General features: G+C 42.2%; 3 protein-coding genes across 3 annotated transcripts; 2 read left to right on the top strand and 1 right to left on the bottom strand.

Moving 5' to 3' along the window:
• Positions 1-9,927: 9,927 nt before the first annotated feature.
• LOC125297084 (sialoadhesin-like) lies at positions 9,928-18,972 on the top strand. Its single transcript, XM_048247242.1, has 13 exons — positions 9,928-9,999; positions 10,287-10,355; positions 10,635-10,994; positions 11,077-11,304; positions 11,583-11,927; positions 12,037-12,267; positions 12,666-13,007; positions 13,302-13,559; positions 14,297-14,563; positions 15,429-15,507; positions 15,601-15,658; positions 17,270-17,460; positions 17,551-18,972. The coding sequence occupies exons 2-13, from the start codon at positions 10,298-10,300 to the stop codon at positions 17,606-17,608; spliced, it is 2,475 nt and encodes an 824-aa protein (XP_048103199.1). The 5' UTR covers positions 9,928-9,999; positions 10,287-10,297; the 3' UTR covers positions 17,609-18,972.
• Positions 18,973-25,204: 6,232 nt separating this feature from the next.
• On the top strand, positions 25,205-25,645 carry LOC125297128 (histone H2B-like). The gene has a single exon (XM_048247295.1). The coding sequence runs from the start codon at positions 25,220-25,222 to the stop codon at positions 25,592-25,594; it is 375 nt and encodes a 124-aa protein (XP_048103252.1). The 5' UTR covers positions 25,205-25,219; the 3' UTR covers positions 25,595-25,645.
• A 728-nt stretch (positions 25,646-26,373) lies between these two features.
• On the bottom strand, positions 26,374-26,852 carry LOC125297106 (histone H3). The gene has a single exon (XM_048247272.1). The coding sequence runs from the start codon at positions 26,850-26,852 to the stop codon at positions 26,442-26,444; it is 411 nt and encodes a 136-aa protein (XP_048103229.1). The 3' UTR covers positions 26,374-26,441.
• Between the last annotated feature and the right edge of the window lie 703 nt (positions 26,853-27,555).

The following is a 27,555-nucleotide window of genomic DNA, read 5'->3' as shown; positions in this document are numbered from 1 at the left end:
TCACGTGGGTTTGTCCAGATTGGCCTATATCCAACCCGAGTGGTTTACCCTAATGGGCTCAATATGTGTTGTCCATTCTTAGCTCATATATTGGGTTCACATGAATAACCCATCTAGGACCCATATGGATTGCCCACGTGGGTTTGTCAAGGTTGGCCCATATACAACCCGAGTGGTTAACCCTAATGGGCTCCATATGTGTTGCCCATTCTAAGCCCATATATTGGTTTCACATTAATTACCCATGTAGGGCCCAAACGAACTGCCCACGTGATATTGTCCAGGTTTGCCCATTTCCAACCCGAGTGGCTAACCCTAATGGGCCCCATGTGTGTTTCCCAGTCTGAACCCAATTGTTGATTTCCCATTAATGACCCACATGACACCAACATAGGGAGCCCACATGGGTTTATCCCAGTTTGCCCATGACTAACCCAAACATTAAGTACAACTGGGTCCCATTTGTGTTGCCCATTCTGAGACCATATATTGGTTTCACATTAATTACCCATCTAGGACCCATATGGATTGCAAACGTGGGTTTGTCCAGGTTTGCCCATATCCAACCCGAGTGGTTTACCCAAATGGGATCCATATGTGTTGCCCATTCTAAATCCATATATTGGTTTCACATTAATTACCCATCTAGGACCCATATGGATTGCCCACGTGGGTTTGTCCAGGTTTGCCCATATCCAACCCGAGTGGTTTACCCAAATGGGATCCATATGTGTTGCCCATTCTAAGTCCAGATATTGGTTTCCCATTAATTACCCACGTAGGGCCCAAATGAACTGCCCACGTGATATTGTCTAGGTTTGCCCATATCCAACCCGAGTGGCTAACCCTAATGGGCCCCATACGTGTTTCCCAGTCTGAACCCAATTGTTGATTTCCCATTAATGACCCACATGACACCAACATAGGGAGCCCACATGGGTTTATCCCAGTTTGCCCATGTCTAACCCAAACATTAAGTACAACTGGGCCCCATTTGTGTTGCCCATTCTCAGACCATATATTGGGTTCACATTAATTACCCATCTAGGACCCATATTTATTGCCCACATGGGTTTGTCCAGGTTTGCCCATATCCAACCCAAGTGGCTAACCCTAATGGGCCCCATATGTGTTGCCCAGCATGAACGCAATTGTTGATTTCCCATTAATAACCCACACAGCACCGACGTGGGAAGCCCACAAGGGTTTATCCAGGTTTGCCCATGTCTAACTCAAACATCAAATACGACTGGGCCCCATTTGTGTTGCCCATTCTGAGACCATTTATTGAGTTCACATGAATTACCCATTTGGGACCCATATGGATTGCCCACATGGGTTTATCCTGGTTTGCCCATATTTAACCCAAACATTAAATACCAATGGGGCCCATATGTGTTGCCCATTCTGAGCCCATATATGGGATTCCCATTACAGACCATAGTTGGACTCATATTGGGAGCCCACATGGGTTAGACCAGGTTTGACAATGTGTAACCCAAGTGGTAATCCCTCCTGGGACCCATTTGTGTTGCCCATGCCGAGGCCATATAAATGCTTTCCTACTATTTACCCAACCAGGACCTACATGGGTAGCCCACATGGGCCCTTCTTGGCTAACCCATATGGGCCCCTTGAAAAATGCCCACCTCTAGCCCATGCCCACCTGGTACCCATGTAGCCCATGTAGAACCCATGTGGGCCCCAGATATACATGTTGGCTGGGTTGATTAAGGCTGGCGCACAGTATCACCAAGATGTGTATGGACCTAGGGTTAGAGCTATTGCAAATATGCGGTAGTTGTGGTAGCAAACGTCTAGACAAGTAGACAATGCAACTCTTTCTGTAATGTTTCCTCATCTATATCTACGAGACATATATGGGCATGGCAATGTTATGAAACACGCAACATACCACAAAGAATGCTGCAACTTTCTGAGGACTGTACTGTAATGTGCCACCTGACTTTAATATCCAAACATCTGAAGTGCATTTTCAGCAACCCAAATGTTCTTTCAACGACGGCGCATGCATTTGCGTGTTTTTGATTGAACGACTATTCCCACACTGTTGTTGGCATGATATAACATGTAATCAGCCATGCCTTTAATGGGTAGCCATTGTCCACTAACAGCCACCCCTCCAGAGGAGGTTCCCATCTGGAAGACTGCAGGAATGACAGAATTGGCCAGTATGATGTATAAAGAGGATATTTCATAGGATAGTCAGGCGCTTGCACTTTACATGCTGCATCACAAATCACCTGTATGTTTATTGAGTGGGTTCCCTTGCGGTTGATGTAGATCAGAGCATTCTGTGATGGGGCACGTAGTTGCACATGAGTCTGTCTAATCTATTGCACCCAGCACACCAGGGAAGCCACTCTTCGCCTAGAACTCCTGTCTAACATGCTCCTGTCTGTCAGGTGTCATGGGAAATTGAATGTATTCACTAGCATGTCGGACTAGACCTGATGTAACTGCATGTATAGCTGAATTTATGGCAGATTGTGATATGCCTCCAGTTAAGTTTAGGGGATGTTGGAATGATCCACTAGCATAGAACTGCAGCATAGCAACAAGGAGAGCATATAGGGACAGGGTGCATTGGTTCCCACAGCAACAGTGATGGCATAGGGACAGGGTGCATTGGTTCCCACAGCAACAGGGATGGCATAGGGACAGGGTGAAATGCATTGGTTCCCACAGCAACAGGGATGGCATAGGGACAGGGTGCATTGGTTCCCACAGCAACAGGGATGGCATAGGGACAGGGTGAAATGCATTGGTTAAAAAATACAAAAAACGTGCACATCCAGATCCAAACTGGACCCAGGTGCTGGACCCAAAAATTTCAGTAATAAAAAATGATGTTAGTCCGCACACTGAAAACTCCTTATAAAAAAGATTTAATCACCACATGTGACGTTTTGGACTGAATGCCCTTCTTCAGACATGAAGACAGCAAGAAGACAAGGCACATATATACACACACCAATCAACAAATCACCTGACAAATCACCTGTTACAGGTTATTATCTTAAAGTGCAAAGCGTCCATTAAAGTGCAAAGTGTCCATTAAAGTGCAAGTGCAAACAATACTGTGTACTGTACATAGTGCCCCAGACAATCTTAAAGTGGTGATAAACTGCAGGCACAGTTAAGCAAAAAATCCACAGCTTATATCACAGTAACATGACCTAGTTTCCGAAGTCACAGTAACATGGCATCTTAAAAGAGTAATGATAAAATACAAGTCCAGAAGAGCAAAAAACAAGCAAACAGGCCACAGCTTATACATCACAGTGATGTGACCTAGCTTAGGAAATCACAGTAACATGGTCTAGCTTGAGAGAGCAATGATCTGATACAGTTAGACACAATCAATGACATACAAACAATAAAGTACAGAGAGCCTCTAATAAATATTAGGCCTGGTTGAGCCTACAAAAAAGGTTGCAGATCAAATTCCTCATTCATTCCTTTGGGGGCTAGAGTGTCAAGCGTATATCTCCAGAAGGCCTCCCTCTTTAGTAGTAACGTATTGATGTCACCCCCCCTAGTGGGTGATTTGACTACTTCGATCCCCCAGTAGCGAAGTGTGGACAGATTGTGGGAGTTGAGGGTGAAATGAACTGCTACAGGGCTTTTGGAGTCATGATTTCTTATGTTGGATCTATGTTCAGATATTCTGATTTTCAATGGCCGAGTGGTCTTGCCAATATAGGCAAGACCACACGGACATTTGAGCATGTAAATGACATTCCGTGTGGTGCAAGTGATGATGTCTTTGATAGCAAAAGACTTCCCTATATGAGGATGGCTGAAACAGTTCATTTTGTGTGTGAAATTGCATTGTGTGCATCGGCCACATCTATAATTCCCGGGGGGCGCTGCTTGTAAGAAGTTGGTTGGAGTTACTGGTGGAAGATGGGCCCTCACCAGAGAATTACGCAAGTTGGGTGGTCTTTTGAAAACTACCCGCGGGGCAGAAGTGAAAACTTTTAATCCTGGATCAGATTCAATGATATGCCAGTACCTGTTGATGATGGATTGAATCTCTTTTCCAATGGGGGAATATTGCACAATACAATTTACTTGAGGTCTTGTTTTTTGTTCTCTACTACGTTGAAGACATTCTGCTTGAGAAACAGAATCAAAACGACTGCGTGCGTCTTTGATCCAGTCTAATTTGTATAGTCTCTGTGCAAACCGCTTCTCCAACTCCGCAGCTTGTGTCATATAGTCCTCATCAGTACTACAGATGCGGCGAATACGATTAAATTGAGAAATCGGAAGGGCCCTCTTAAGAGCAGTCGGGTGGAAAGACTGGCTGTGTAGAATAGAATTTCTGTCTGTACTCTTCCTATACAAATTAAAGCCAAGTGTGGTCCCATCTCTGTATATTAAAATATCCAAGAAATTCATTTTTTGTGTGCTGTGTTCCATGGTAAATCGAAGTTGTTGGGTATTTGTGTTAATGAACTGATGAAATTGTCCTAGTTCAACTTCCGACCCTTTCCACACAAAGAATATGTCATTGATGTACCTCTTCCAATATGAGATGTTATGCAAAAATGGATTACGTTGTTCGTTGAAGACTGTTTGGTGTTCAAAAAATCCACAGTAGAGGGAAGAGAAACTGGGGGCCATTTTGGCACCCATACTTGTGCCCGATACCTGGAGGTAATAATCAGAACCAAAGAGAAAAAAATTAGATGTCAACACAATCTCAAACAGGTCCAATATGCATTTTGTGCTAGGGGTACAGTCTGTTCGTTGATTGAGAAAGTGTTCTGATGCCTGTAGGCCCCCCTCAAACGGTACATTGGTATACAATGATTCTATGTCCATGGTAACCAACTGACATGGCTCATCTGTTAATTCTATTGTTTTTATCAATTTGAGAAATTCCATGGAGTCTTTCACATAGGAAGGTAAGTGCATTACTAATGGCTGAAGGAAGTGGTCCACAAAAGCTGATACATTTTCTGTCAAAGATCCGATCGCTGCGACAATGGGTCGACCAGGCGGTACATCTGTGAACTTCTTATGAATCTTTGGTAAAGTATACAGAACAGGTGTGACTGGGGAGTTGACAGTAATAAAGTCAAATTCAGATTTAGAAATTTCCCCTGACTCCAGGAAGCCCTCTAGTTTATTTCTTATCCGTTGTTTAAATTCCTGTGTGGGATTATGATTCAGCTGTCTGTAAAAGGTAGTATTGCTCAATTGTCTTTGGATTTCGCCATCATAAGCTGAGCGGTCCATTACAACTATAGTGCCCCCTTTGTCCGCGCTTTGAATCACTAGACTCTTATCTTTTTTAAGCGTATCAAGTTCTGTTCTTTGCTCTTTGGTTAGGTTATTAGCCACTTTATATTCCTTCTTTTTGTTAAGCAGGAGAGACACGTCTTTCTCCACCAGCCTACAATAGGTGTCCAAAGAGGCATTTCTCTTACTGGGAGGAATAAAAGTACTTTTACCTCTGAATGGAGTCCGGGTTTTCACGGTAGCGACTGTCCTCGACTCCTCCGGACAGGCCTCTAGCGTCTTGAGTCCCCGTAGTTCGTGTGGCTGTAATAGTACCATCAAAGTTGTTAAAGGTATGACCATTCGCGTTGTTATTAGCACTGAAAAATTCTTTAAGTCGAAGATTTCGAAAGAATTTATGTAAATCCACAATAGTGTCAAAGTCTCGACATTGTGTCGTAGGCACAAAAGAGAGGCCTTTGCTTAAAGCGCTCAGACAGACTTCGGACAGTGGTTTAGTGGAAAGATTAATCACATTGTGTACCTGGTCGGTGTCCGACGGGTCCAATATGGGTCTCTGGGAATGGGAGCTCTTCACTCGGCCATTGAAAATCAGAATATCTGATCATAGATCCAACATAAGAAATCATGACTCCAAAAGCCCTGTAGCAGTTCATTTCACCCTCAACTCCCACAATCTATCCACACTTCGCTACTGGGGGATCGAAGTAGTCAAATCACCCACTAGGGGGGGTGACATCAATACGTTACTACTAAAGAGGGAGGCCTTCTGGAGATATACGCTTGACACTCTAGCCCCCAAAGGAATGAATGAGGAATTTGATCTGCGACCTTTTTTGTAGGCTCAACCAGGCCTAATATTTATTAGAGGCTCGCTGTACTTTATTGTTTGTATGTCATTGATTGTGTCTAACTGTATCAGATCATTGCTCTCTCAAGCTAGACCATGTTACTGTGATTTCCTAAGCTAGGTCACATCACTGTGATGTATAAGCTGTGGCCTGTTTGCTTGTTGTTTGCTCTTCTGGACTTGTATTTTATCATTACCCTGTTAAGATGCCATGTTACTGTGACTTCTGAAACTAGGTCATGTTACTGTGATATAAGCTGTGGCTTTTTTGCTTAACTGTGCCTGCAGTTTATCACCACTTTAAGATTGTCTGGGGCACTATGTACAGTACACAGTATTGTCATGTGACTTTGTTTGCACTTGCACTTTAATGGACACTTTGCACTTTAATGGACGCTTTGCACTTTAAGATAATAACCTGTAACAGGTGATTTGTCAGGTGATTTGTTGATTGGTGTGTGTATATATGTGCCTTGTCTTCTTGCTGTCTTCATGTCTGAAGAAGGGCATTCAGCCCGAAACGTCACAGGTGGTGATGAAATGCATTGGTTCCCAGCTCATCAGCCAGGAGATCTTCACTTAGGGACAGCTAAGTGGGACAGATAAGTGTTTCTCGGCCATTTGGCTGCGCAATTGAGCAAACACAGCAATATTTAACAGAAGAGTTCAATAGTGATGTTTTTATGAACTTACACTGTCTTGTCTGGTGTAGCCTAAAGTCAGTCCGTCAGTGTTGATTCCTGAATTTCTGTATTTCCTGGTTCTTGACAGACACCCCCGACATGGGCAGGTTGATTTTAAGACCTACGCGTCTTGCTTCTATTGGTGAAGTGCCTACTCAATTTGATCCATCGTTACCAATTTGCAAATGATGGCAAATAACTCATTGTGAGATGTATTTCCTAATATCTTTATTATAATTATGTTTCCCATTGTAATTGTGTAATTTGTAATGTTTTGCATGGATGTGCGGTGCACTGGTGCGAGTTCCTGTGGATGAGAGAAGCAGGATATATGCTGTCGGGCACCCGCCCATATCACTGTTGATCATTTCTGAGGTATCTCTTGGTCAGTGGCGTAATGATTTTTAGAGGGTGTATGATAGTGATTTTTGGATCATGTGCCAGACTACACCTTTTGCAACACCCCTGGGTGCTAGGTTTAACAAAAGTGCAGCGCATGGCGCCAAATCCGCCACTGACTGGATGTAAGATAAGAATACGTTTTGTGTTGCCCCACTTTGTGCCGGTGCACGATAGAGCCCTTGTGGTTTCTGACAGAAATTACGTTTTGTGCAACATGTTTGAGCACAACCACACAGTCTTTTTTGGTGACACTGAACAGACACTGCGACCTTTCCATTGTCCCTTGTGCCTGTGTGACACAGAGCTACTTGGCTGATAAAGTAGGCCTAGGCTATTTTGAGCCAGGCCGACGGCCGTTGGATGGACGGCCGTTCTGGCCTTTTCCAGAATGTCCAGATTAAAAGGATACATACTCTTCTTTTGTCACTGCCATAATGCCTAAAGTTACCCTTTGTCATGATGAATTGACATGAAATGGAAGTATCAGCTGCTTAGTAAATAGCTGGCTGCATCTAATATAAAAGGGGATGAACTCAAAAAAATGTTAAAGTGAAAGTCTTACTGTGAGACAGACTGCAACCAGAATTAACTCAAGTCACACTCTGACTCATTTCAAGAGAGGAACAACCCAAGTTTCAGTGCAAATTCACATTTTCAGCTCAGTCTATTCAAGGGTTGATGAACCCATTGAGCATTACAGTAATAGCACACAAGTTTCCGAAGCACCAAAAACAGTTGATATTTCCAGGTCAGCAAGTATCTTATATGCATGTATGTGCAGTATGTAGACATGCATGTATTTATGTATGTGCAGTATGTAGAAATGTATGTATTTATGTATGTATGTATGTGCAGTATGTAGACATGCATGTATTTATGTATGTGCAGTATGTAGAAATGTATGTATTTATGTATGTGTGCAGTATGTAGAAATGTACTGTATTTATGTATGTGCAGTATGTAGAAATGTATGTATTTATGTATGTGCAGCATGTAGAAATTTATGTATTTACGTATGTGTAGTATATATGTTTGATGTATGTACATACTGTATGTGTGCACACTTTCCTCATATCCATTGGTCTCTATGTATGTATGTATGTATGTATGTATGTATGTATGTACTGAATGTGTGCAGGAAAACATCCTTTTTCCATTAGAAAAACAGCTACAGTAAAGTATGATCTGATGGCAGGGGTGCTGTTAAAAATGTTGGGTTTTATGAAAGAAAATAAATTTGGGCCCTCGTAAATGCTAGGGCGGTCTGGGGGCATGTCCCACTCAGCAGAAAAAAAAAGAAAAAGCACCCCTTAAATGATGATTAGCGTAACACCACACACGTTTCTAAAGTGCTAAGAAGTGCTCTGCATGTCTTCTTGCTAAGTAGCTGACATTTCTACTTCAGTAAGTGTCTGTGGGGTCTGCCCTGACACTCTCACTGCCCTGATACTCTCACTATGTGATTATGCCCTGCGCTTAGCAAGGCGTGTGTGAACAGCTTATAAGTGTACTTCATATGTACATTGTATGCATGCATGTACATATGTGCAGTATGTATGTATGCATGTATGTATGTATGTATGTATGTATGTTTGTATATGTATGTACAAAGTATATACTGTATGCTTAATTTATGTAGTGGGGTGAATAGTGCTAGACAGAGACAGAACAGACCCCTACTGAGACTGCAATGCAGGGAGGGCTCTGCCATTTACGCACACTGTATGTGTGCACACTGTTTCATGTGTCTTGGCCTCTATGTATGTATGTATGTACTGTATGTATGTACATTTTGTTGGTTGTCTAGTGGTTAGGATTCTAGCCTTCCAAACGGAACACCAGAACATTACGAGTTCAATCCCAGCGGCTACCACCATTGTGGCTTTGAGGTGCTTAACCCGGAGTTGCTCCTTGTCCCTGTAATTAGTTCACTGTAAGTTGCTCTAAATAAGTACATCATCTAAATCAGGGGTTCTCAATGTTTTTGGTTCCATGGACCCATTTTGGGGGAGACAATTTTCCGAGGACCCCCTCATAACCGTAACAATTAAGCATGCCATTTGTATTCTCTGCAGTTGTGGCCAGGTCCACTATCCCATGTTTTTTGGCAGATGTGCAACTTCGTCTTTTGTCAGTTTTGGTTTTTCTGTCACTTGACAACATGGACTGACTCAAACATTTCTACATATTCATCAGCTAGCTGGCTGATGCCAGCTAAGCCAGCTAAGCCAAGCTAAGCAGTAGTAGGAATGGTTCTTCATGACCTAAGTGAAGTTAATTGTGGGTAGGAGCAAATAGACACAATTTGCTTGTTTTATGGGTGAAAAGGGGCATCATCTGTAGACATCATCTGTTTTAAAATGATAAAACTCAACTTTATAATTTCAAGTAAATTATTTTGCGGACCCCCTGGCTATGTGTTGCGGACCCCAAGTTCTCCCACTGATCTAAATAACAGTTAACGAAATGTAAATAAATAACAGTTAACGAAATGTAAATAATGTATATGTATGTCACCCCTGAATGGCTGGCCTGCAGAACTGAGGAGGCTGTTGTATGTCTGGGCTCTGTGCACAATGTGTAAAGCCCCCACCCTCGTCGCGTTACGAGTCGATGGCAGCGCACCAGGCACAGCTGAGAAAAAGAGGAAACACTTTAGATTCAGCCCTTTTTAAACACCTCCCTTCGCTGGCCTCGACCACAACTTTAAATCTTCACACCCAACAGCATCAACCCCAGCCGTGCACGTGTGTTCCCTCTGGGAAAGCAGAAGTGGCTCCTCTAGTGCTGGTAAGTACACACTTCAACATACATGCATTTGGATAATAGTCAGCTTTTTTGGTGTGTTTTTTTTGGTGCTTTTTTGTTGTTGAGACACAATGAACTACTTTAACATCAGCTATCACATGACGTGACACATGATGGTAAAAGAGGGAAAGAAATAGTGATCTTAGTGTAGTTTTTATCTACACAGATCTACACTTTTTACTCTGAGTGTTCACACAGCTGTTTATTTCCATTCCCTTCTCTCATTGTCTTTCTCTATATTTGATTTTTTTTTCATATACATTTATTAGGTTCTATAATCATGCAGGGATCTGTCATCATGCACGTCGTCTACCTGGTATCCATGATATTCTTTTCAGGTATGAAAGCTGTCATCCTAATTATATGTAATGCATGACCTATCAGAAGTGCACTCCGTTGATTTAAAAATTTCCCTCGAGAAAAAAAATGAAATTGCTGTCCTCTTGCTTTGAATGATTGAGTGAAAAACATATCCAGTGAAGAGAAATTAATAGTTTGACCAGACCTAACTGTTGCATTAAACGCTACTACAAGCAACAATAGAAAGTTACATGTGTCATGAGTTTCCTTCCTTTGATGTTGTTTCTGATATTAAATATTTACTCTGATGACCCCAGGCATTTGGAGTCAGGCCCTTTACAAGGTGACCTACCCCTCCAAGAGTGTCTGTGCTTTAAAGTACTCCTCAGTAGTCCTTCCCTGCTCTTACTACCCCGGACCTTACGGCATCCACACAGGCCACTGGTACAGAGAGAAGGTCCTTAATGGGGACCCAAAGGATCTGAGAGAAGAGCCAGAGAACAGAAACAGGGTGTGGATCCTTTATTCTGAGAATGTCTGTAATCTTTACATATATCCTCTGAAAGAGAGTGACTCCGGGGTTTACTACTATGGATTTAAAGCAAGGACATCATCACATCGCCAGATAACATCATGGATTCATGGCTCGCCTGGAATTAATGTCACTGTCTTGAAAGGTGAGAAAAAAACATCTTTTTGAATGAGACGGCATTTGTCCAAGGAATTAGTTATTCACAGCTGTGCATGCTTTCCCCTCAGATGTTCAGCTGAAGGTGGATCCTACCTCAGTCACGCAAAGGTGGATTAAGTTAACCTGTGCCACCTCCTGTAGGCTGGACACTGCTATCTACCAATGGTACAGGAATGAAAAATATCTATATGCCACTCAGGAGACTTCCATAGACTCAACCAGTGGCTCTAAGAGTGAGGGTAGTTACCGGTGTGTGGTCCGAGCTGGTGGCCATAGCCTGACATCTTCTGATGTGTGTGAGTGTTGCTTTTTCTTGCTGTTTAGTCTTGAACATTTGTTATAGAGCAGTTTTGAAATATGTACAATAGCCTACATACCAAGGGGAAGATTTGTATGATAATACATTTTCATAACAGAATAAGGGATTTGTCTCAAGTCTCTTAGTACTGACATCTATAGTATCACAGATGTGAAAAAGCCATTCCGTCTTGCAAATATGATCAGTCTAAAGTACACTGTCTATGGTAGATTGAACCTTTGCATTAGTCTCTATATTTATCTGATGGTGCTTCAGGTGTTTCTGGTCCAGACTGCTGGGGTGTGACCTACCGCAGTGGGTCAGTCTGTGGCTTAAAGGGCTCATCAGTGGTCATGTCCTGCTCTTACAAATATCCTGGAGGGCATCAGTTCGAACGAGGACACTGGCACCGAAAAGTCAGTCGTTCGGGCGGAGAGCCAGGTGACCTGAGCCTGAATCCCCTCTTCAGAGATCGAGTCGAGATCAGTGCAGATCGAGGTAACTGCAGCCTGGCGATACAGGATCTGAAAGAGAGCGACTCAGGGGAGTACTTGTACACTTTTAGAACCGCCTCCTCAGAATGGATAGCAGCCAAAACTGGAGTCTGGTTATCAGTCACAGGTGATCATACATGTCTCACATAGAGCCGGAGTGTGTACAGGCTTGTTGTCATGAATTTGTGAGAAAAAAACAAATATGTTATTCAATCTGTTTTCTTTTCTCGTTGTAGACCTGCAGGTGACGGTTAATCCAGATACAGTAAGAAGATATTGGATACAAGTGACGTGTAACACCTCATGCAGAGGGAGCTCTCAGCTTTATTACTACTGGTACAGAAATGGCCAACTTTTAGAGGATAACCATAGACAGGACATCTATCTTTCCCAAAATTCTAAACATTGGGAGGGACATTACTCTTGTTCAATACAAGGCTATGCAAATCATCGTTCCCCAGATGTGTGTAAGTTTAAAACAAACAAACAAACAAACAAACAAATAAACAAACAAATAAATAAAAAAAATGAACACTACTGCACAAAACATAGGCCTATGCTTATTTCTTAGTTAAGATTAGGCATAGTAAAATGTGAAATGTTTTGTGTAGGCCTACATACAGAAACTGAAATACTTTATGTATGGATTTGCCTAATGTGTCAGAACAACTTATGAAGTGAATTGCAAGTTCATTAAACTTAGCAAAAAAAGTATATTTTACAAACAATGTGTTATAATGATTGTTATGAGTATTGTCCTTAGTTCTATTATAAGAGTAGAGTCTGCACTCACATGAAGTGGAATTTAGATTTGGAATTTGAGATTTTTACTGTCCAAAGATTTTTCTGTAAATATCTCTTTCAGGCATCCTTGGTCAGGCGTGCTGGGATGTCACTTATGCTTCTGAGGCCATCTGTGCCTTAAAGGGGTCCACAGTGGATATCACCTGCCATTACAAATACCCAGCTGGCCACATCCCTACGAGTCTATTTTGGTTTTATGATCAAGAGCCAAACTCTGAGCCTGCGGACCTGAGTCTGACCCACATGTATGAGCGCCGTGTGGGGTACTGGGGGAACAACAGCGTCCACATGCTGAGACTGGCCAATCTGACCGAGGCAGACGCTAGAGAATACTTCTTCAGATTTGTGACCGAAAAAGGAGAGAAGTTCAGTAGAAGACCTGGTGTCATGCTTTCAGTCACAAGTAATGTATAGCATATATCTCATAACATTTTTAAAATTAACCCTTTAACATTTTGTAAAATTAACTCTCTAAAAGCATATTGACATAGTATGACATTATTATTGACAGTGTTGACATTATAGTGTGTGGAATTAAAAGGCTTTGTTTGTCAAATAATCGGAATCTAATTTAGTGATATAGATTTCAGCGACAGGAAACATCCAGTTTACAGCTTGTTCATTTCTAAAATGGTGACCCATGCCAGACTGGGTGACGGTGAGGTGAGATTACTCAGATCTACTCTCACTTCCTCAGGCCTGCGAGTCAACGTGACTCCAGCTATGGTGACGGAGGGTGACACGGTGACACTGACCTGCAGCACCACCTGCACTCTGACTAACGACTTCACCTTCACCTGGTTCAAGAACTCACGACCGGTGCCCACCAAATACTACACCAACAAAAATCACATGTACCTGAATCCAGTGAACAGTAGTGACTCCGGCCTCTACACCTGTGCAGTTAGAGGAGAAGAGAGTTCTCCTTCCACAGCTGAGACGCTCAATGTCAGATGTAAGTAGACCTGTCTCAACTGATCTATACTCTAGAAATAGAATTGGTTCTTCAGAGTGATGCAATAGAACCTTTTGGAGTGTTTCAAAGAACCCTCAAGGCTGTAGTGACATGGCGACTTTGACACATAATACTTAGACATCAATTTTACTTTATATGATGCATAAATTGATTTTGGTCACTACACTCACCACAACCTGGTGCCTACACACACACTCACACGCGTGTGCACACACACACACACATGCACACAGACACACACACACACACACACACACATGCATACAGACACACACACACACGCGTGTGCACATACGCACGCACGCACGCACACACGCACACACACACGCACACACACACACATGCACAAACACACAGAGACAAGTACGCTACATGTTCCCATGAGCTATGATGAGACACTCTCAGCCACAAGAGGCCTGGCAAAGGTGGACTGAGTTTTTAGATCAAGACCACGCCTATGTTCGTTCACTGACACATCCGTGGGTACAATGTTTGATGGAAGTGGAGCGCATGGCGAAAAATTCATGACTGACTGGGTGTAGGATATGAATAAGACTTGTGTTGCGCTTTGCGCCACGTTGCGCCGGGTGCAGGATAGAGCCCTATGTCTCTGACCAGGCATTTCAGATAGCTGAAATATATCCCTTAATGTTTTTGTTGTTTATTTTCTTTCTTTTTCAACAAATGTTTATTTTGAATACATGTGTTTTTGGAAGACCCTCCAAGACAAACCTCAGTGTCCGTGAATTCCTCTGGTGAGATAGAAGAGGGCCATACAGTGGTTCTGTCCTGCAGCTGCCAAGCCAACCCACCGCCACACACATACACCTGGTACAGGAGAAGTGGACCTGAGACTGTTCTAGAAAAGGTGACCGAGGGAGTGAATGTGAACTTCACCTCAAGTGACGAGGGGTTGTACCACTGTGAGGCACACAATGAAATCGGTTCTCAGAACTCATCTGTCGCTGAGGTCCGTTTTACAGGTATTTATGTTCTTTTTTACATGCTTGTTTGCATGCGGTGTTAGGTACAGTCAACAGTTCTGGCAAAAGCTTGTTGATGATGTAGCTCAACAAAGCCAGTCGAATCACACTGGTTCCCATGCGGCTGAAGAAGTGTGTCAATTAACAGGAAAATAGTATGGCTTGGTCCCGGGCTTGGTGCAAGCAAATTAGTTTATTTCACATGTACAGTGCCAAGACAATTTATGAAGCAGTACACACACAAAGTACACACACACACAGGCGCAAGCACACACAGGTACAGGCACACACACACACACACACACACATGACAGAGGACCACAAGGAGCAATGAACTGGTTTTGGAAATAAGTGTAATTGTATATTAGTGTAGTGTAGTTTATCCTAACTTATCACCCGGAGAGAAGAAATACTCTTTTCTGATTGGCTGGCGGGGTGGCTTTTTTAATTCTGAATAACGGGACACCTATGAAGTAGAGTAAAAAAAGTTTAATCGCTGTTCCATATCAATGCTTATGAATGGTAACTATAACAAAGATAATAGGACGACGGTTGAGCCTGGAGGCAGCTTCTTTTTAAACAGAACCGCGTGTTTCCTATGCTTTACAGTCGCAACCGGGTGATAAGCGGGATAACGGCCTTCGAGGTGTGTCCAGTTATACGGAATTAATGGACTCAGGCGGAGGCAACTTCCCTCCGCTGTGCATCGGAGAGTCCTTTGCCCATCGCCCTCGTCCATTAATTCTGTATAACAGGACACCTCGGCGGCCGTTATCCCTTACCTAACATATACATTCTCCACCTTATGCCAACACTTGGACCTGACTTGTTTCTATTTTCTCCCTCTCTCTCTTCACACACTAAGGAGGCCTACAGGGAAAGAGACTTGTAGGTATTGGAGCCATCATCCTGGCTGTCATCTTGGTTTTTGGAATTTTGCTCAGGTAATATTCCCTGTGAACATTCAAGGCTGTCCTGTGGAATAGACTATTGTGCAAAAGTGTTAAATATTGAAACTCCATTTATACTTTTTACAGTATGTTCTGTAGGAGAAATAGATCCTCTGACGACAAGAGCACCGCAAGTAAATCACATGTAAGTGGGCTTTGGCTTGACACTAGAACTGGCAAGAATTTCAAAACTACTAGAACTATCATTGGAATTTAAACTCAAAACTTCACCAGCTGAACTATTTTTCTTTTTTTAAAGCTATTGTGTAATCTCATGGGTTAATTCTTGGGGGAAATTCTTCCATCTAGCGGTGAGATGTTATATTGCAACAGACTCCTGCTGCCCCCCACTGCAAGCATGATTTACTAGCTACGGAAGCTGCACCATAAATGTGCTAGCTGATGTTACCAGATGTCATATACTACTTTATTGAGTAGTCCTTCTCATAATTGCAGGTATGTCCTTCCTTGGTTAATGTATTCTAAAGATGGAGGCCAAAACATGGCTGCCGCCATACAAGCGACTCGCTCGTATGTATTCTGAATGGCAGATTCTACGCTTAAAGGAATTATCCGGAGTAAAATGCACTTAAGATCAATTTAGGATGATTGGGAGTACATACGTTGAGTTGACATCCCAATCATGTCATTCGGATGTGTTTTGAGAAAGTTCGATGAAATTGACAAAAGCGACAAAATTGTGAATTTCCAGAGCGTGTTACTCCACACTCAGCAATCGACTCCTACGGACTTTCCCCTGAAGATGGCAGCAAAGATGGCAACATTTCCGGAAAGGTACTGGCTTGATGAAATTCATTCTGGACTCTCTATCCGACCACATAAAGACCTCGGGATACTTCGGTTTGGTTTTAGGGACCCTCTACTCACTACCACGTAAGTGTAATGTTGTTTGGAACTGTAGAAGAGGTATAAAAATAGCGTTTTGTAGCGGCGAAATGATATGCCCACGTCACTTCCAGGCTAACGAGTTTTGACTAAAAACGGTAACATCGAACTTTCTCAAAACACATCCGAATGACATGATTTGGATGTCAACTCAACGTATGTCCTCCCAATCATCCGTAAATTGATCTAAAGTGCATTTTACTCCGGATAATTCCTTTTAAGAGAATACTTTCATTTGTTGGTGGAAGTAATTACACATGAATGAGCACATATTTTTGAAAGAAAAATTGGGTTTTTTGCTAAGAATCAAGCCAGAAAATTACACAATGTAGCTTTAAGAAAGTAATTTTTGGAAAAAAAAAATGTAGCAGTCAAAATTACACTAGTGTTAAGGCAATATTAGTGACAGTTGTGTTGTAGTTGTATAACTTTAATGCTACATACCAATATTACAATATTTCCATTAGAATAAAAGTCAGACAGATATTGCAATGGGTTCTGTGCACTAGCTTACTTGAAGTCGGCAAACCAATTTCATGTTTTTTGCCATGGCTGTCAACAAGCACCTGAAGATGAGTGCTTTAGTTGTACCAAAACATAAGAAATACAATGTATGCGAGTCTTAATGTCCGTGGCTGGCTCTAAGGAGCACTGCTGTGCCACTCTGCTCGGCGTTATAAAAACGATTTCAGCTTCCACCTTTTTTCCTAAAAACGGCAGCCTATACTTGTAGTGGCTGCACAAAATGAGGAGGGAAGGATTTTCGGTGAGCACACGTTTTGGTGCAACTGAAGCACTCCTCTTCAGGTGTTTGTCCTATATTATATCAACTTCTTTACCAAACCACTAGACGGATGCAGCTCCTGTTTATGCCAACGTCGGTGCCATGGCTGTGTCAACTGGCCCAGCCAACACATATAACAGAGAGGACCATGGTATTGATGTTGAGTATGCCAGCCTTAAGTTCAGTGCCTCTAAAGAAAAGGAAGAATATGACCACACAGTCCACATCAAAAGCACACGACTGAGCACAACCAGGCGGTGAGGTGTCCATTACACGATAAAGGATACATAAATACGATCTATTCTCTTTATATCAATAATTCTCTCTCTATGTATCTGTTTCCACAGGGCTGAAGACTACTCTGTAGTCTACAGTGCAGTCAGTAGATGCAGACTGTCACGATAAAGGACGAATCGACAGCAGAGTGAAGACCACAGAGAATGGGGAAACAGCTTTTGTCCTCAGTCTTGTTTGATTGACTCTTTCCTTAATGTCCTAGATCAGTGGTTCTCAAACTGTGGTACGGGTACCACTGGTGGTCCCCTGACTCTCTATAGTGGTACTCCGGAAGGCTCCGAGATAATGACTTCAAATTATATCAGAATATATATAATAAAAAATCCTTAACCACACAATCACTGAAGTTAAATTTAAACTAGTTTTTGTCTTGACGCAAAACAGTATGTACAATGTAAAATATGTAGTTGGTCAATTCCGCGCAAAACTGTCACATCCATAGCGGCAACACAATGTCATGGCATTTAGTTGGCGTTATGGATGTGACAGTTTTGCGTGGAATTGCTTTTTCTCTCTCAGTTTTGTGTTGTTTGGCCAAAAATAACCTAGACTTGTGATTAGCTGTCCCTAGTCTATGTTGAATATCAGTAGAGCAAGCATTATAGCTAACACTGCAGTTCATTTCTGATCTTATATTGTTACTTACCATGAAGATACAGACTTATCGTAGAGCTACAGACAAGCTCACAAGTATCTGTCAGAAAATAACATTTAATGGATGCTGATTGAGAAATTTTTTTTTTTTTTATCTTACATTAATTTGACATTTAATGTTGCATCTGTCCAAATATTAGTGTAATGATACTGCATAAGAAGTGTTGTGATGTTGGGCACTTTGCATGATGTGATATGGGTCACAAAGTCCTAATGGCTCACTTTGTAATAATATTCATTGATGTGTAACTTTAAAGGTACAGTCAGCAATTGTACACAATTTCAAGCACATCATTTTTTTTTGGTCACATTCAGCAATCATGTCCTCACGACCTGCTAGTTGCCCATTGCGTGAATACACTGGGAAAAAAAACACCAGTCTCTATAGGCAGCCCAGGCTCCCAAAACTTGAAAGGGGTGAGCTACCTTTCTGGTGTGTTTCGTTTGATCTTTACTATCTATCTTTGATCCAATAAAATATATTGTATGTTCTTTTGGAAAAAAGGTCTGCTTATACATTTATATAAATATAAACAGAAACAAACGTGACCTGCACAATGGCTGACTTTACCTTTAAACTTATATATAACATATATATATAGCCATTCTGGTTAATTTTGGCATGTCTACATTTTATTTTTATTAAGGTGCAACACACAGGTTTTGTCACTATATTCTATCAATGACGGAATACCACATTTTCTGAGAATGGGATGAATAGCCGCTGAATAATTGCTTTGACTTTCACTTTCAATAATTTGAAATTTGTGAGAAAAGTTAATATGTTTAGACCAGAGAATGCAGACGAATGTAATCATTAAAATGATGCAAGACTTTTAAAGTAAGGTCTCATTGTTCTTGAGATAGGAGCCTATAGGCCCGAGTGAGTTTGGCTACGATATAGGTAGTGGGAAGCTAAGTCAAGGCGGGTCACCCTGTGCGAGTTTGACACATAGATAGCCTAGTAAACAAAATGGACAGAGCCACCCCATAGACTTCAACAGAGACATGTAAAGTCAATTTGAACCCCTTTTCCGGGTGAAGCCTTATTGTACTGCGCATCCTCAGTGTCAGTTGAGTGATAACACGTGACGTTAAGCAATGGACTGAAATAAAATCCTTTTAGGTAAGTCCCTCCACTCGGCGGCCATATTACAATGCTTTTTGGACACTTATCAGGCACCTATTTCGGTAGAAATAATGCGCCGGCGCAAAGCTTCATGACACCAACCTTGCGTGCTCCAGCGGTAAGATCACAACACGATTGGGACAATGTCTTCACAACACACCACATGATTGGCTCAATGTATTCAGAACATACCACATGATTGGCTCAATGTATTCACATGTAGATGTTTTGCCACGGAAGGGGTGTGAAAAGACATGTATTCTAAACACCTGCATCAGTATAAAAACGCACTCATACTATGCAAAGATAATCAGGGAAGGACAAGGAAACACCAGGGCTCTCTTTTCCACACCCACCAGGAACTCTCTGATGAACGCTGCTCAGCCTTCCTGATTTTTTTCAATACTAAAATTGAGGCAATCCACCAGCAATTAGAATGTTCAATTACTCAATTGAAACAACCATACTCACTGAGCACTCTGGGCTCACCTTCCATCAATGAACTCGAATGTGAATTCAGTCTCCCTGCTGAAAGTACCATCTGTGGCCTCATCAAAAAGTGCAATTCCTCCACCTGTCAGCTGGACCCTCTTCCAACAAGCCCAGTCAGAGACTTTCTAATGAGGAGACACAGCACTTAAAAAATCCTCCATAGAAATGCATGGGGTTAGTCTGTAACTTGTTGTCTACCACATATCCACCCCTTCCTCGGCAAAAGCGCCGACATGTGAATACATTGAGCCAATCATGTGGTGTGAAGTGAATACATTGAGCCAATCATATGTGGTGTTGTGAAGACATCTTCCCAATTATGTGTTGTGAACCGCCGCGGGGAGCAAGATTGGTGTTGTGAAGCCTTAAGCCGCAAGCATTTCTGCTGAATAGGGTGCCCGATGAGTGCCCAAAAATCGTTGCTATATGGCCGCTGAGTGGAGGGACTTGCCTAAAAGGACTTTGGCCTAGTTAAGAGCTGCCTGCCATCTATTGCTCTGATGATTACATCAATATTTCACACCATTCTTCTCTCTGGCACTGTATCACCATCCTTTAAAACTGCTATTGTCAGACCAACACTGAAAAAACCTGGATTGGATTCTGACAACTTCAACAACTACAGGCCTATTTCCAACTTGCCTTTTCTCTCCAAAGTTCTTGACAAGATAGTGGCAACTCAACTCCAGGATCACCTGAAGGACAATGACCTCTCAAATGCTGAGATGCAAGTCTGAGAGCAGTGCTGTGACCTCTGTTGTTTATTATCTACCTCCTCCCACTTGGCTCTATCCTCAGGCAACATGGTGTTCAATTTCACTGCTAATGCTGATGACACCCAGCTCTACTTATCTACAAAACCCACTGCCACTCTTCCGCCAGCTGCAATTACTGCCTGCCTCCATGACATAAACATGTGGATGACACAAAACTATGCTATGAATAGCAGTAAGACTGAGCTGCTAGTGGTTGGCTCCAAATCAGCTCTTGCTAAGATGGAACTTTGTATAGATGGAACCATCCCTTGCTCCAACCAGGTCAAGAGCCTTGGTGTCATACTGGACAACACACTTCAATTTAGTGCGCACATAAACAGTATGTCTCAAAGTGCCTTTTTCCATCTAAGGAACATTGCACGGCTTCGCCCAAAGCTCACCCAGCAGAGTGCAGAAGTCCTTGTAAATGCGTATGTGACATCCCGTCTTGACTACTGTAATTCTATTTTGTCTGGAATCCCTAATAAGCTACTCCATCGGCTCCAACTAATTCAGAATTCTGCAGCAAGGATTATTATAGGCTCCAAATCCACTAGTCATGTAACACCATTACTGATGCAAATGCACTGGCTTCAGTTGCCTATAGAATACATTTCAAAGTCCTACTCCTGGCATAAAAGGCCCTACACAATTATACAGCCCACCTACCTCACTGACCTCCTGGAAGTCTACAGCCCTGCCCGCTCACAGAGATCCTCTTCAGCAGGCCTACTGCATGTCCCTAGTGTGAACCTCAGCACCCTGGGAGAGAGGGCTTTCAGCTACATCGCCCCCAAGCTGTGGAATTCACTGCCAGACTACATCAGACACTGTGACTCAATTACGGACTTTAAAAACAGACTTAAAACATATCTCTTCAAGATGGCTTATGGACTGACTGACTGACTGACTGACTTTTACTTTTATTTTTATTTATTTATGTATTTATTTATTGAGATGACTATAATTTTAAAGGTTCAGTATGGAGGAAATGATGGAAAATAAACTGTAACCATTCCAAAAATGATCACCATATTTTGTCAGAGAGTAAGGAAACACGATGAATTAAAGTAATGGCTTATTTGACAACATTACTCTAACCCGTAAAACCCCATAAAACCCATGAAAAAAAATGAGTTACGGGGCGGAATCTCTTGGAATTTTCGTTTATGTTTTGAACGATTCATTCTAGAATAGCGTATTAATAATGGGCTAGCGCGTCCTATTTGGGTTGCCAAATTACCAAAGGCCAACTGTCATCAGCTGTCAGTTGTAGTTCCAAAATTAAAACAAGAAACAAATTAAGTGGACATCGGAGGAGCTTCCTGAGATGGTGACGTCTTCGTCAAACGAAGAATATCAAGTCTGACGCAGAGCTGGCCATATTTCTCCACAACAGGTAGCCTAGGCTAAACTTCATCTGCACCGCTAACTTCAGCTAAATATGTTACGTTGGTTAGAGAGGTTTGTTTTCACTGTTTCCGTAATGTGTAGCTGGGTCATGGTTGGAGAAACGTTAAAGCAGCTGCAGGTCAACTAACGTTAGCTAAGTCTTTATTACATCTGGCAACCCAGAAGAGGCTCGCGTCTGGTATTCTTGAGAACGTTCACCAGTGTTTTGATTTTGGCCTACAGAACGTTTGGTAACAATCCTACAAATCGCACCTTTAACAACTTTTTGTTTTTTAATTTTGTTTTGTTTTTTAATCATTAATTTTAACGCTTTTTGTTTTTGTTTATTTGTGAAGTGACCTTGGGCAAAGTCCTTTTAGGCAAGTCCCTCCACTCGGCGGCCATATAGCAACGCTTTTTGGGCACTCATCGGGCATCCTATTCAACAGAAATGCGCGTGCGCAAGGTTTCACGACACCAATCTTGCTCCAGTGGCGAGTTCACAACACATGATTGAGAAGATGTCTTCACAGCACAACATATGATTGGCTCAATGTATTCACATGTCGACGTTTTGCCGAGGAAGGGGTAGGATATGTGTAGACAAACTAACCCCATGCATTTCTATGGAGGATTTTTTGAGTGCCGTGTCTCCTCATTAGAAAGTCTCTGCCTTGGGTGACATGAAAAGCGCTCTAAATAAAATGTATTATTATTATTATTATTATTATTATTATTATTTTTGCGTAGACAACTGCTATATTGGCATTACAAACTAACCCCATGCATTTCTATGGAGGACTTTTGGAGTCAGACCAAAAGTCCTTTTAGGCAAGTCCCTCCACTCGGTGGCCATGTTGCAACCTTCTGGGCACTTATCAGGCATCTATTTCGGGTAGAACTGCACGTGCGCAATGCTTCACAAATCACGACACACCAACCTTGCTCCAGCTGCGAGATCACAACACATGATTGGCACAATGTATTCACATGTGAACTTTTCTTTGAGTGCTGTATCTCCATTAGAAAGTCTCTGGTCAGACGCACAAAGTGGGCAGAGTCAAGCCTAAGATTGTTAAAAGATTTAATAAAAGATAAAAGATAGATAGATAGATAGATACAAATTTAAAAGTGGTTGCATGTGATTGGTTTATTCAATTTCACTTCTCCGGAGAGGTCTTGCCCACTTCAGAGTCCACGCCTTGATGTAGCTTCCCACTACCTATATCATTACATTACATTACATTACATTTAGCAGACACTTCTTGACCATATATCGCTGCCAAACTTGGGCCTAAAATGTAAAATTTATTGTAAAAGTGCCACCTATGGGTGCAGTACCTCGGGTTTAGGCAAAGTCCTTTTAGGCAAGTCCCTCCACTCAGCGGCTCTATTGCAACGCTTTTTGGGGACATATCCGGCATCTATTTAGGCAGAAATGCGCGTGCGCAAGGCTTTAGGACACCGACCTTGCTCCAGCTGCGAGATCACAACACAACTAACCCCATGCATTTCTATAGAGGATTGGTTTAGGCAGAGACTTTCTAATGAGGAGACACAGCACTCAAAACATCCTCCATAGAAATGCATGGGGTTAGTTTGTAACGGCAATATGGCTGTTGTCTACACATATCCCACCCCTTCCGTGGCAAAATGTCGACATGTGAATACATTGAGCCAATCATGTGGTGTGATGTGAATACATTGAGCCAATCATATTGTGTGTTGTGAAGACATCGTGCCAATCATGTGTTGTGATCTCGCAGCTGGAGCAAGGTTAGTGTAATGAAGCCTTGTGCACGCGCATTTCTGCCGAATAGGATGCCCGATGAGTGCCCAAAAGGCGTTGCTATATGGCTGCCGAGTGAAGTACTACTACTACTACTACTAATAATAATAATAACAAGGAAAAACTGTTCCCGCAGCTTCGCTGCCTGTACCCATATAAACGAGGGTCTTTATGGCTGTTTGTTTTCCAAATTTCGTTGGACTGATTGGGTTAGGAAGCTGATCAGAAACATTACCCCACAAGAGATAGATAGATAGATACTTTATTGATCCCTAGGGGAAATTCAAGGTCACAGTAGCATACAGACAACATACACACACACACATTCACTAACAGCAGAAAAAGGAATTAAAAGTATATAATATAAAAAACACAACTAAGCAATAAGGAATGTAACCCGATTAGAAGAAACCCTTTTAGATATTAAGTTTGCAAAAAACATAATTATATGGATAATCTTTCCAAAGGAAAATTTGCAGTTGGCGTTAATAAGCGAGACTGTCCTTTTAAACATTTAAAATTGTGAAATCAAAAAGAGTCGAGTCAAGTCAATGTCGGTCCTACTTAACATTCATACTCTACTTCTCATAGTTACTAAAAAACATGTATTTATGTCAAAGTCTAGCTTATATACAAAACGAACTGCCAGAATGTTGGCCATAATAACGTCGAGTAGTAGTGGAAGTGTGCACAAACCCCACCGGTGAGGTGCAGGGCAAATGCAGAGTGCGGGCATAATAACGTCTCCGATGTATACGTTGGGGCGCTATGAGCGTGCTACTGAATGTCTCCATATTAGACAAAAACAACAAAAAAAATATACTGGTTCCATCCTGAATACTCCTACCCCATAACACAAATAGGTTTTTCATTCGCTTGACTCATTACAATGATGTATTGTTTTCATAATCTGTCAAGCATATATGTGGTCTTACAGTTAGGAACGTCAGGATGTAGGCTAGAACGATAAATCTGTCTTACAGTTGGTGCACAGTTCTGCCCAAGGGGTGTTTCCTAAATGTTTTACTGTACATTTCTAATTGTTAATGATGTCCTTTGCACAATGCTGCACAAGGCTTTTGTTTCCGAAATACTGTAAATATGTCTGTCAACAAACAGCAGCCTACAGTACAGTATTGGACCGGATTTTGTGCAAACGTCAATGATGATTCAAGAAATCCACCAGAGTGAGAAAAACTTTAATCATGAATTGTAACGCTAATTAAAAGTATTTGCCATACATGTCGGAGGATTTCCTTCCATTAGAAGAAAAGTGCAGTAAAGAAGGTGGCGTAAACTGATGATCTGTGGGCGGTGCTAACCTTCTCTTACTGACTGTCCCCTTCGACACAAAAAGACCAACCGTGTCTGGGTATTTGGTTTCGGAGGGAAATTACAGGTCATTCTGGTCGTGGGTGTGTGAAATGACGCAGTCCCCTATTTACATATAAATCGGTATAAATATCAGGTGACTCCAACATAGTGAACTTTCGATTCGCGAAATCAACATGCCTGATCCAGCCAAGCCTGCCCCGAAGAAGGGCTCTAAGAAAGCCGTGACAAAGACCGCCGGTAAGGGTGGCAAGAAGCGCAGAAAGAGCAGGAAGGAGAGCTACGCCATTTACGTGTACAAAGTTCTGAAGCAGGTCCATCCTGATACTGGTATCTCTTCCAAGGCCATGGGCATTATGAACTCCTTCGTAAACGACATCTTCGAGCGCATCGCTGGAGAGGCCTCTCGTTTGGCTCACTACAACAAGCGTTCCACCATCTCTTCCAGGGAGATCCAGACCGCAGTTCGTCTGCTTCTGCCTGGTGAGCTGGCCAAGCACGCTGTGTCCGAGGGAACCAAGGCTGTCACCAAATACACCAGCTCCAAATAAAGCCACATTTTCAACGCGCTTCAATACAACGGCTCTTTTAAGAGCCACCCACATTCCCTGAGACGTAATTCCAATATAGACATGGACTGCAGTACATTAAATTACCCACGACAATTCTGTAAAATAAGAGTTTGGGGATATAAAACTAAACTGCTTTTACTCTAGATTTCTAAGAATGTTCCAATTTCGAAGGCACTTTAGTCACCCAAGTTCACTTTGAAAAGTGATAGTTGTAATATCATTATGAAAATGGATGTAAAACAGCCAATCTTTTGATAAAGGATGTTTTGGGGGATAAACTACCAACTACTGTTACTTTCTGGATTGTGCTTACACATCCCTTCTCAACCTTTATTTGTCCATTTGCAATGACTTGCGTAAACCAAACAGCTTGAAATGAGCACTATCAAATGTAACTTTGTCTTCCGCTAATACACGTGAAGGGAAGACCGCACGATATAGTGGGAGAAACGTTGACAAATCTCCAGGCCAGTGTAATTTATGCTAGCAAAAAGCTATTAAACCTAGAAGAATACTACATCAGGTAGGAATATAACGTATATCTACGGCGGTGCTGGTTTCATTTACCATCGTACCATAACCAAAGGCAGCCTGTCTCTCTCTGGGCAGAATTCCGAAACATACTGACTACACTTATCATTATGTGATTAACATAAGGAATTAATACTAGCATTACGTTTTTCAATGAATAACCTACACCTATTTATCCGAAAGACCAGACCTTATGCTTAACAACACATTTAACAAAGTTTGGAAAACAGCCTTTTTCATGTTTAGGTGGCTCTTAAAAGAGCCTTTGAATTTCCGGATGTTGACTTCAAATCATTTAAGCACGCTCCCCACGGATACGACGAGCCAGCTGGATGTCCTTGGGCATGATGGTGACTCTCTTGGCGTGGATGGCGCACAAGTTAGTGTCCTCGAACAGGCCAACGAGGTAAGCCTCGCTAGCCTCCTGAAGAGCCATGACAGCAGAGCTCTGGAAGCGCAGATCAGTCTTGAAGTCTTGAGCAATTTCTCTGACAAGACGCTGGAAGGGGAGCTTACGGATCAGCAGCTCAGTGGACTTCTGATAACGACGGATCTCTCTCAGAGCTACGGTACCAGGCCTGTAACGATGAGGCTTCTTCACGCCACCGGTCGCAGGTGCACTTTTACGCGCAGCCTTGGTCGCAAGCTGCTTCCTCGGAGCCTTACCTCCGGTGGATTTGCGGGCTGTTTGCTTAGTTCTTGCCATTGCTACGGATTTTTCGGGTTTGAAGAGTGAACACATTTCCAGATTGTGGATATATAAGGCCTACAGTCTCACCCTGCCCACTTTTACGTCAGCTTGTTGATCTCCGCTGATTGGTCTTCATCGTTCTTTCTGATTGGCGCTTGAAATTCAAAATACAAAGCCCACCCCGTAATGGCCTATATCATTGTGTTGATTCAGTACTAGAAATGATAGAAATGCACTTAAAGCATTCCATCAGTCAGCGCTATATGCCTGGTATAGAAACAAACACAACAAATAATAACGTGTTAACTGGCATGCATACACAGAAATAATAGCATAAGGTAGATTTTCTATTTGCTAAACTGAGGCCTACGAATGTGCGTGATTACAAACAGGAAATTCCATGATATATAATTGAAATACTTCGAAAAGACTGCGTCATCACCTCTGACTACAAGGCCCCACTAATACCCCCATAGCATTGCATTGCATGATTAAGAACTAGTCTTGTGCGATCCTTAAAAGAAAAAAAACTTAGATGAAGAACTTATTACTAAATATGCTAGATAGGTGGTCGGGTATTGATTCACAGTGAAGGGGTCGGATTACCAGAGACTTTTTAATGAGAACACAGCACTCAAAACAGTCCTCCATAGAAATGCATGGGGCTAGTTTCTAACTCCAATATGGCCGTTGTCTACACATATCCCACCCCTTTCTC

This window comes from Alosa alosa, chromosome 7, assembly GCF_017589495.1.
Source record: "Alosa alosa isolate M-15738 ecotype Scorff River chromosome 7, AALO_Geno_1.1, whole genome shotgun sequence".
Taxonomy (NCBI): domain Eukaryota; kingdom Metazoa; phylum Chordata; class Actinopteri; order Clupeiformes; family Clupeidae; genus Alosa; species Alosa alosa.
Note: the sequence above shows the minus strand (reverse complement) of the source record. Positions and strands in the feature narration are given on the sequence as shown.

Excerpts from the sequence above, each read along its gene's own strand:
- LOC125297084 (XM_048247242.1), top strand. The coding sequence starts at position 10,298 with ATGCAGGGATCTGTCATCATGCACGTCGTCTACCTGGTATCCATGATA. Across the intron at positions 10,995-11,076 it reads TAATGTCACTGTCTTGAAAG|ATGTTCAGCTGAAGGTGGAT; the intron begins GTGAGAAAAAAA and ends CTTTCCCCTCAG. Across the intron at positions 17,461-17,550 it reads CGACTGAGCACAACCAGGCG|GGCTGAAGACTACTCTGTAG; the intron begins GTGAGGTGTCCA and ends CTGTTTCCACAG.
- LOC125297128 (XM_048247295.1), top strand. The coding sequence starts at position 25,220 with ATGCCTGATCCAGCCAAGCCTGCCCCGAAGAAGGGCTCTAAGAAAGCC.
- LOC125297106 (XM_048247272.1), bottom strand. The coding sequence starts at position 26,852 with ATGGCAAGAACTAAGCAAACAGCCCGCAAATCCACCGGAGGTAAGGCT.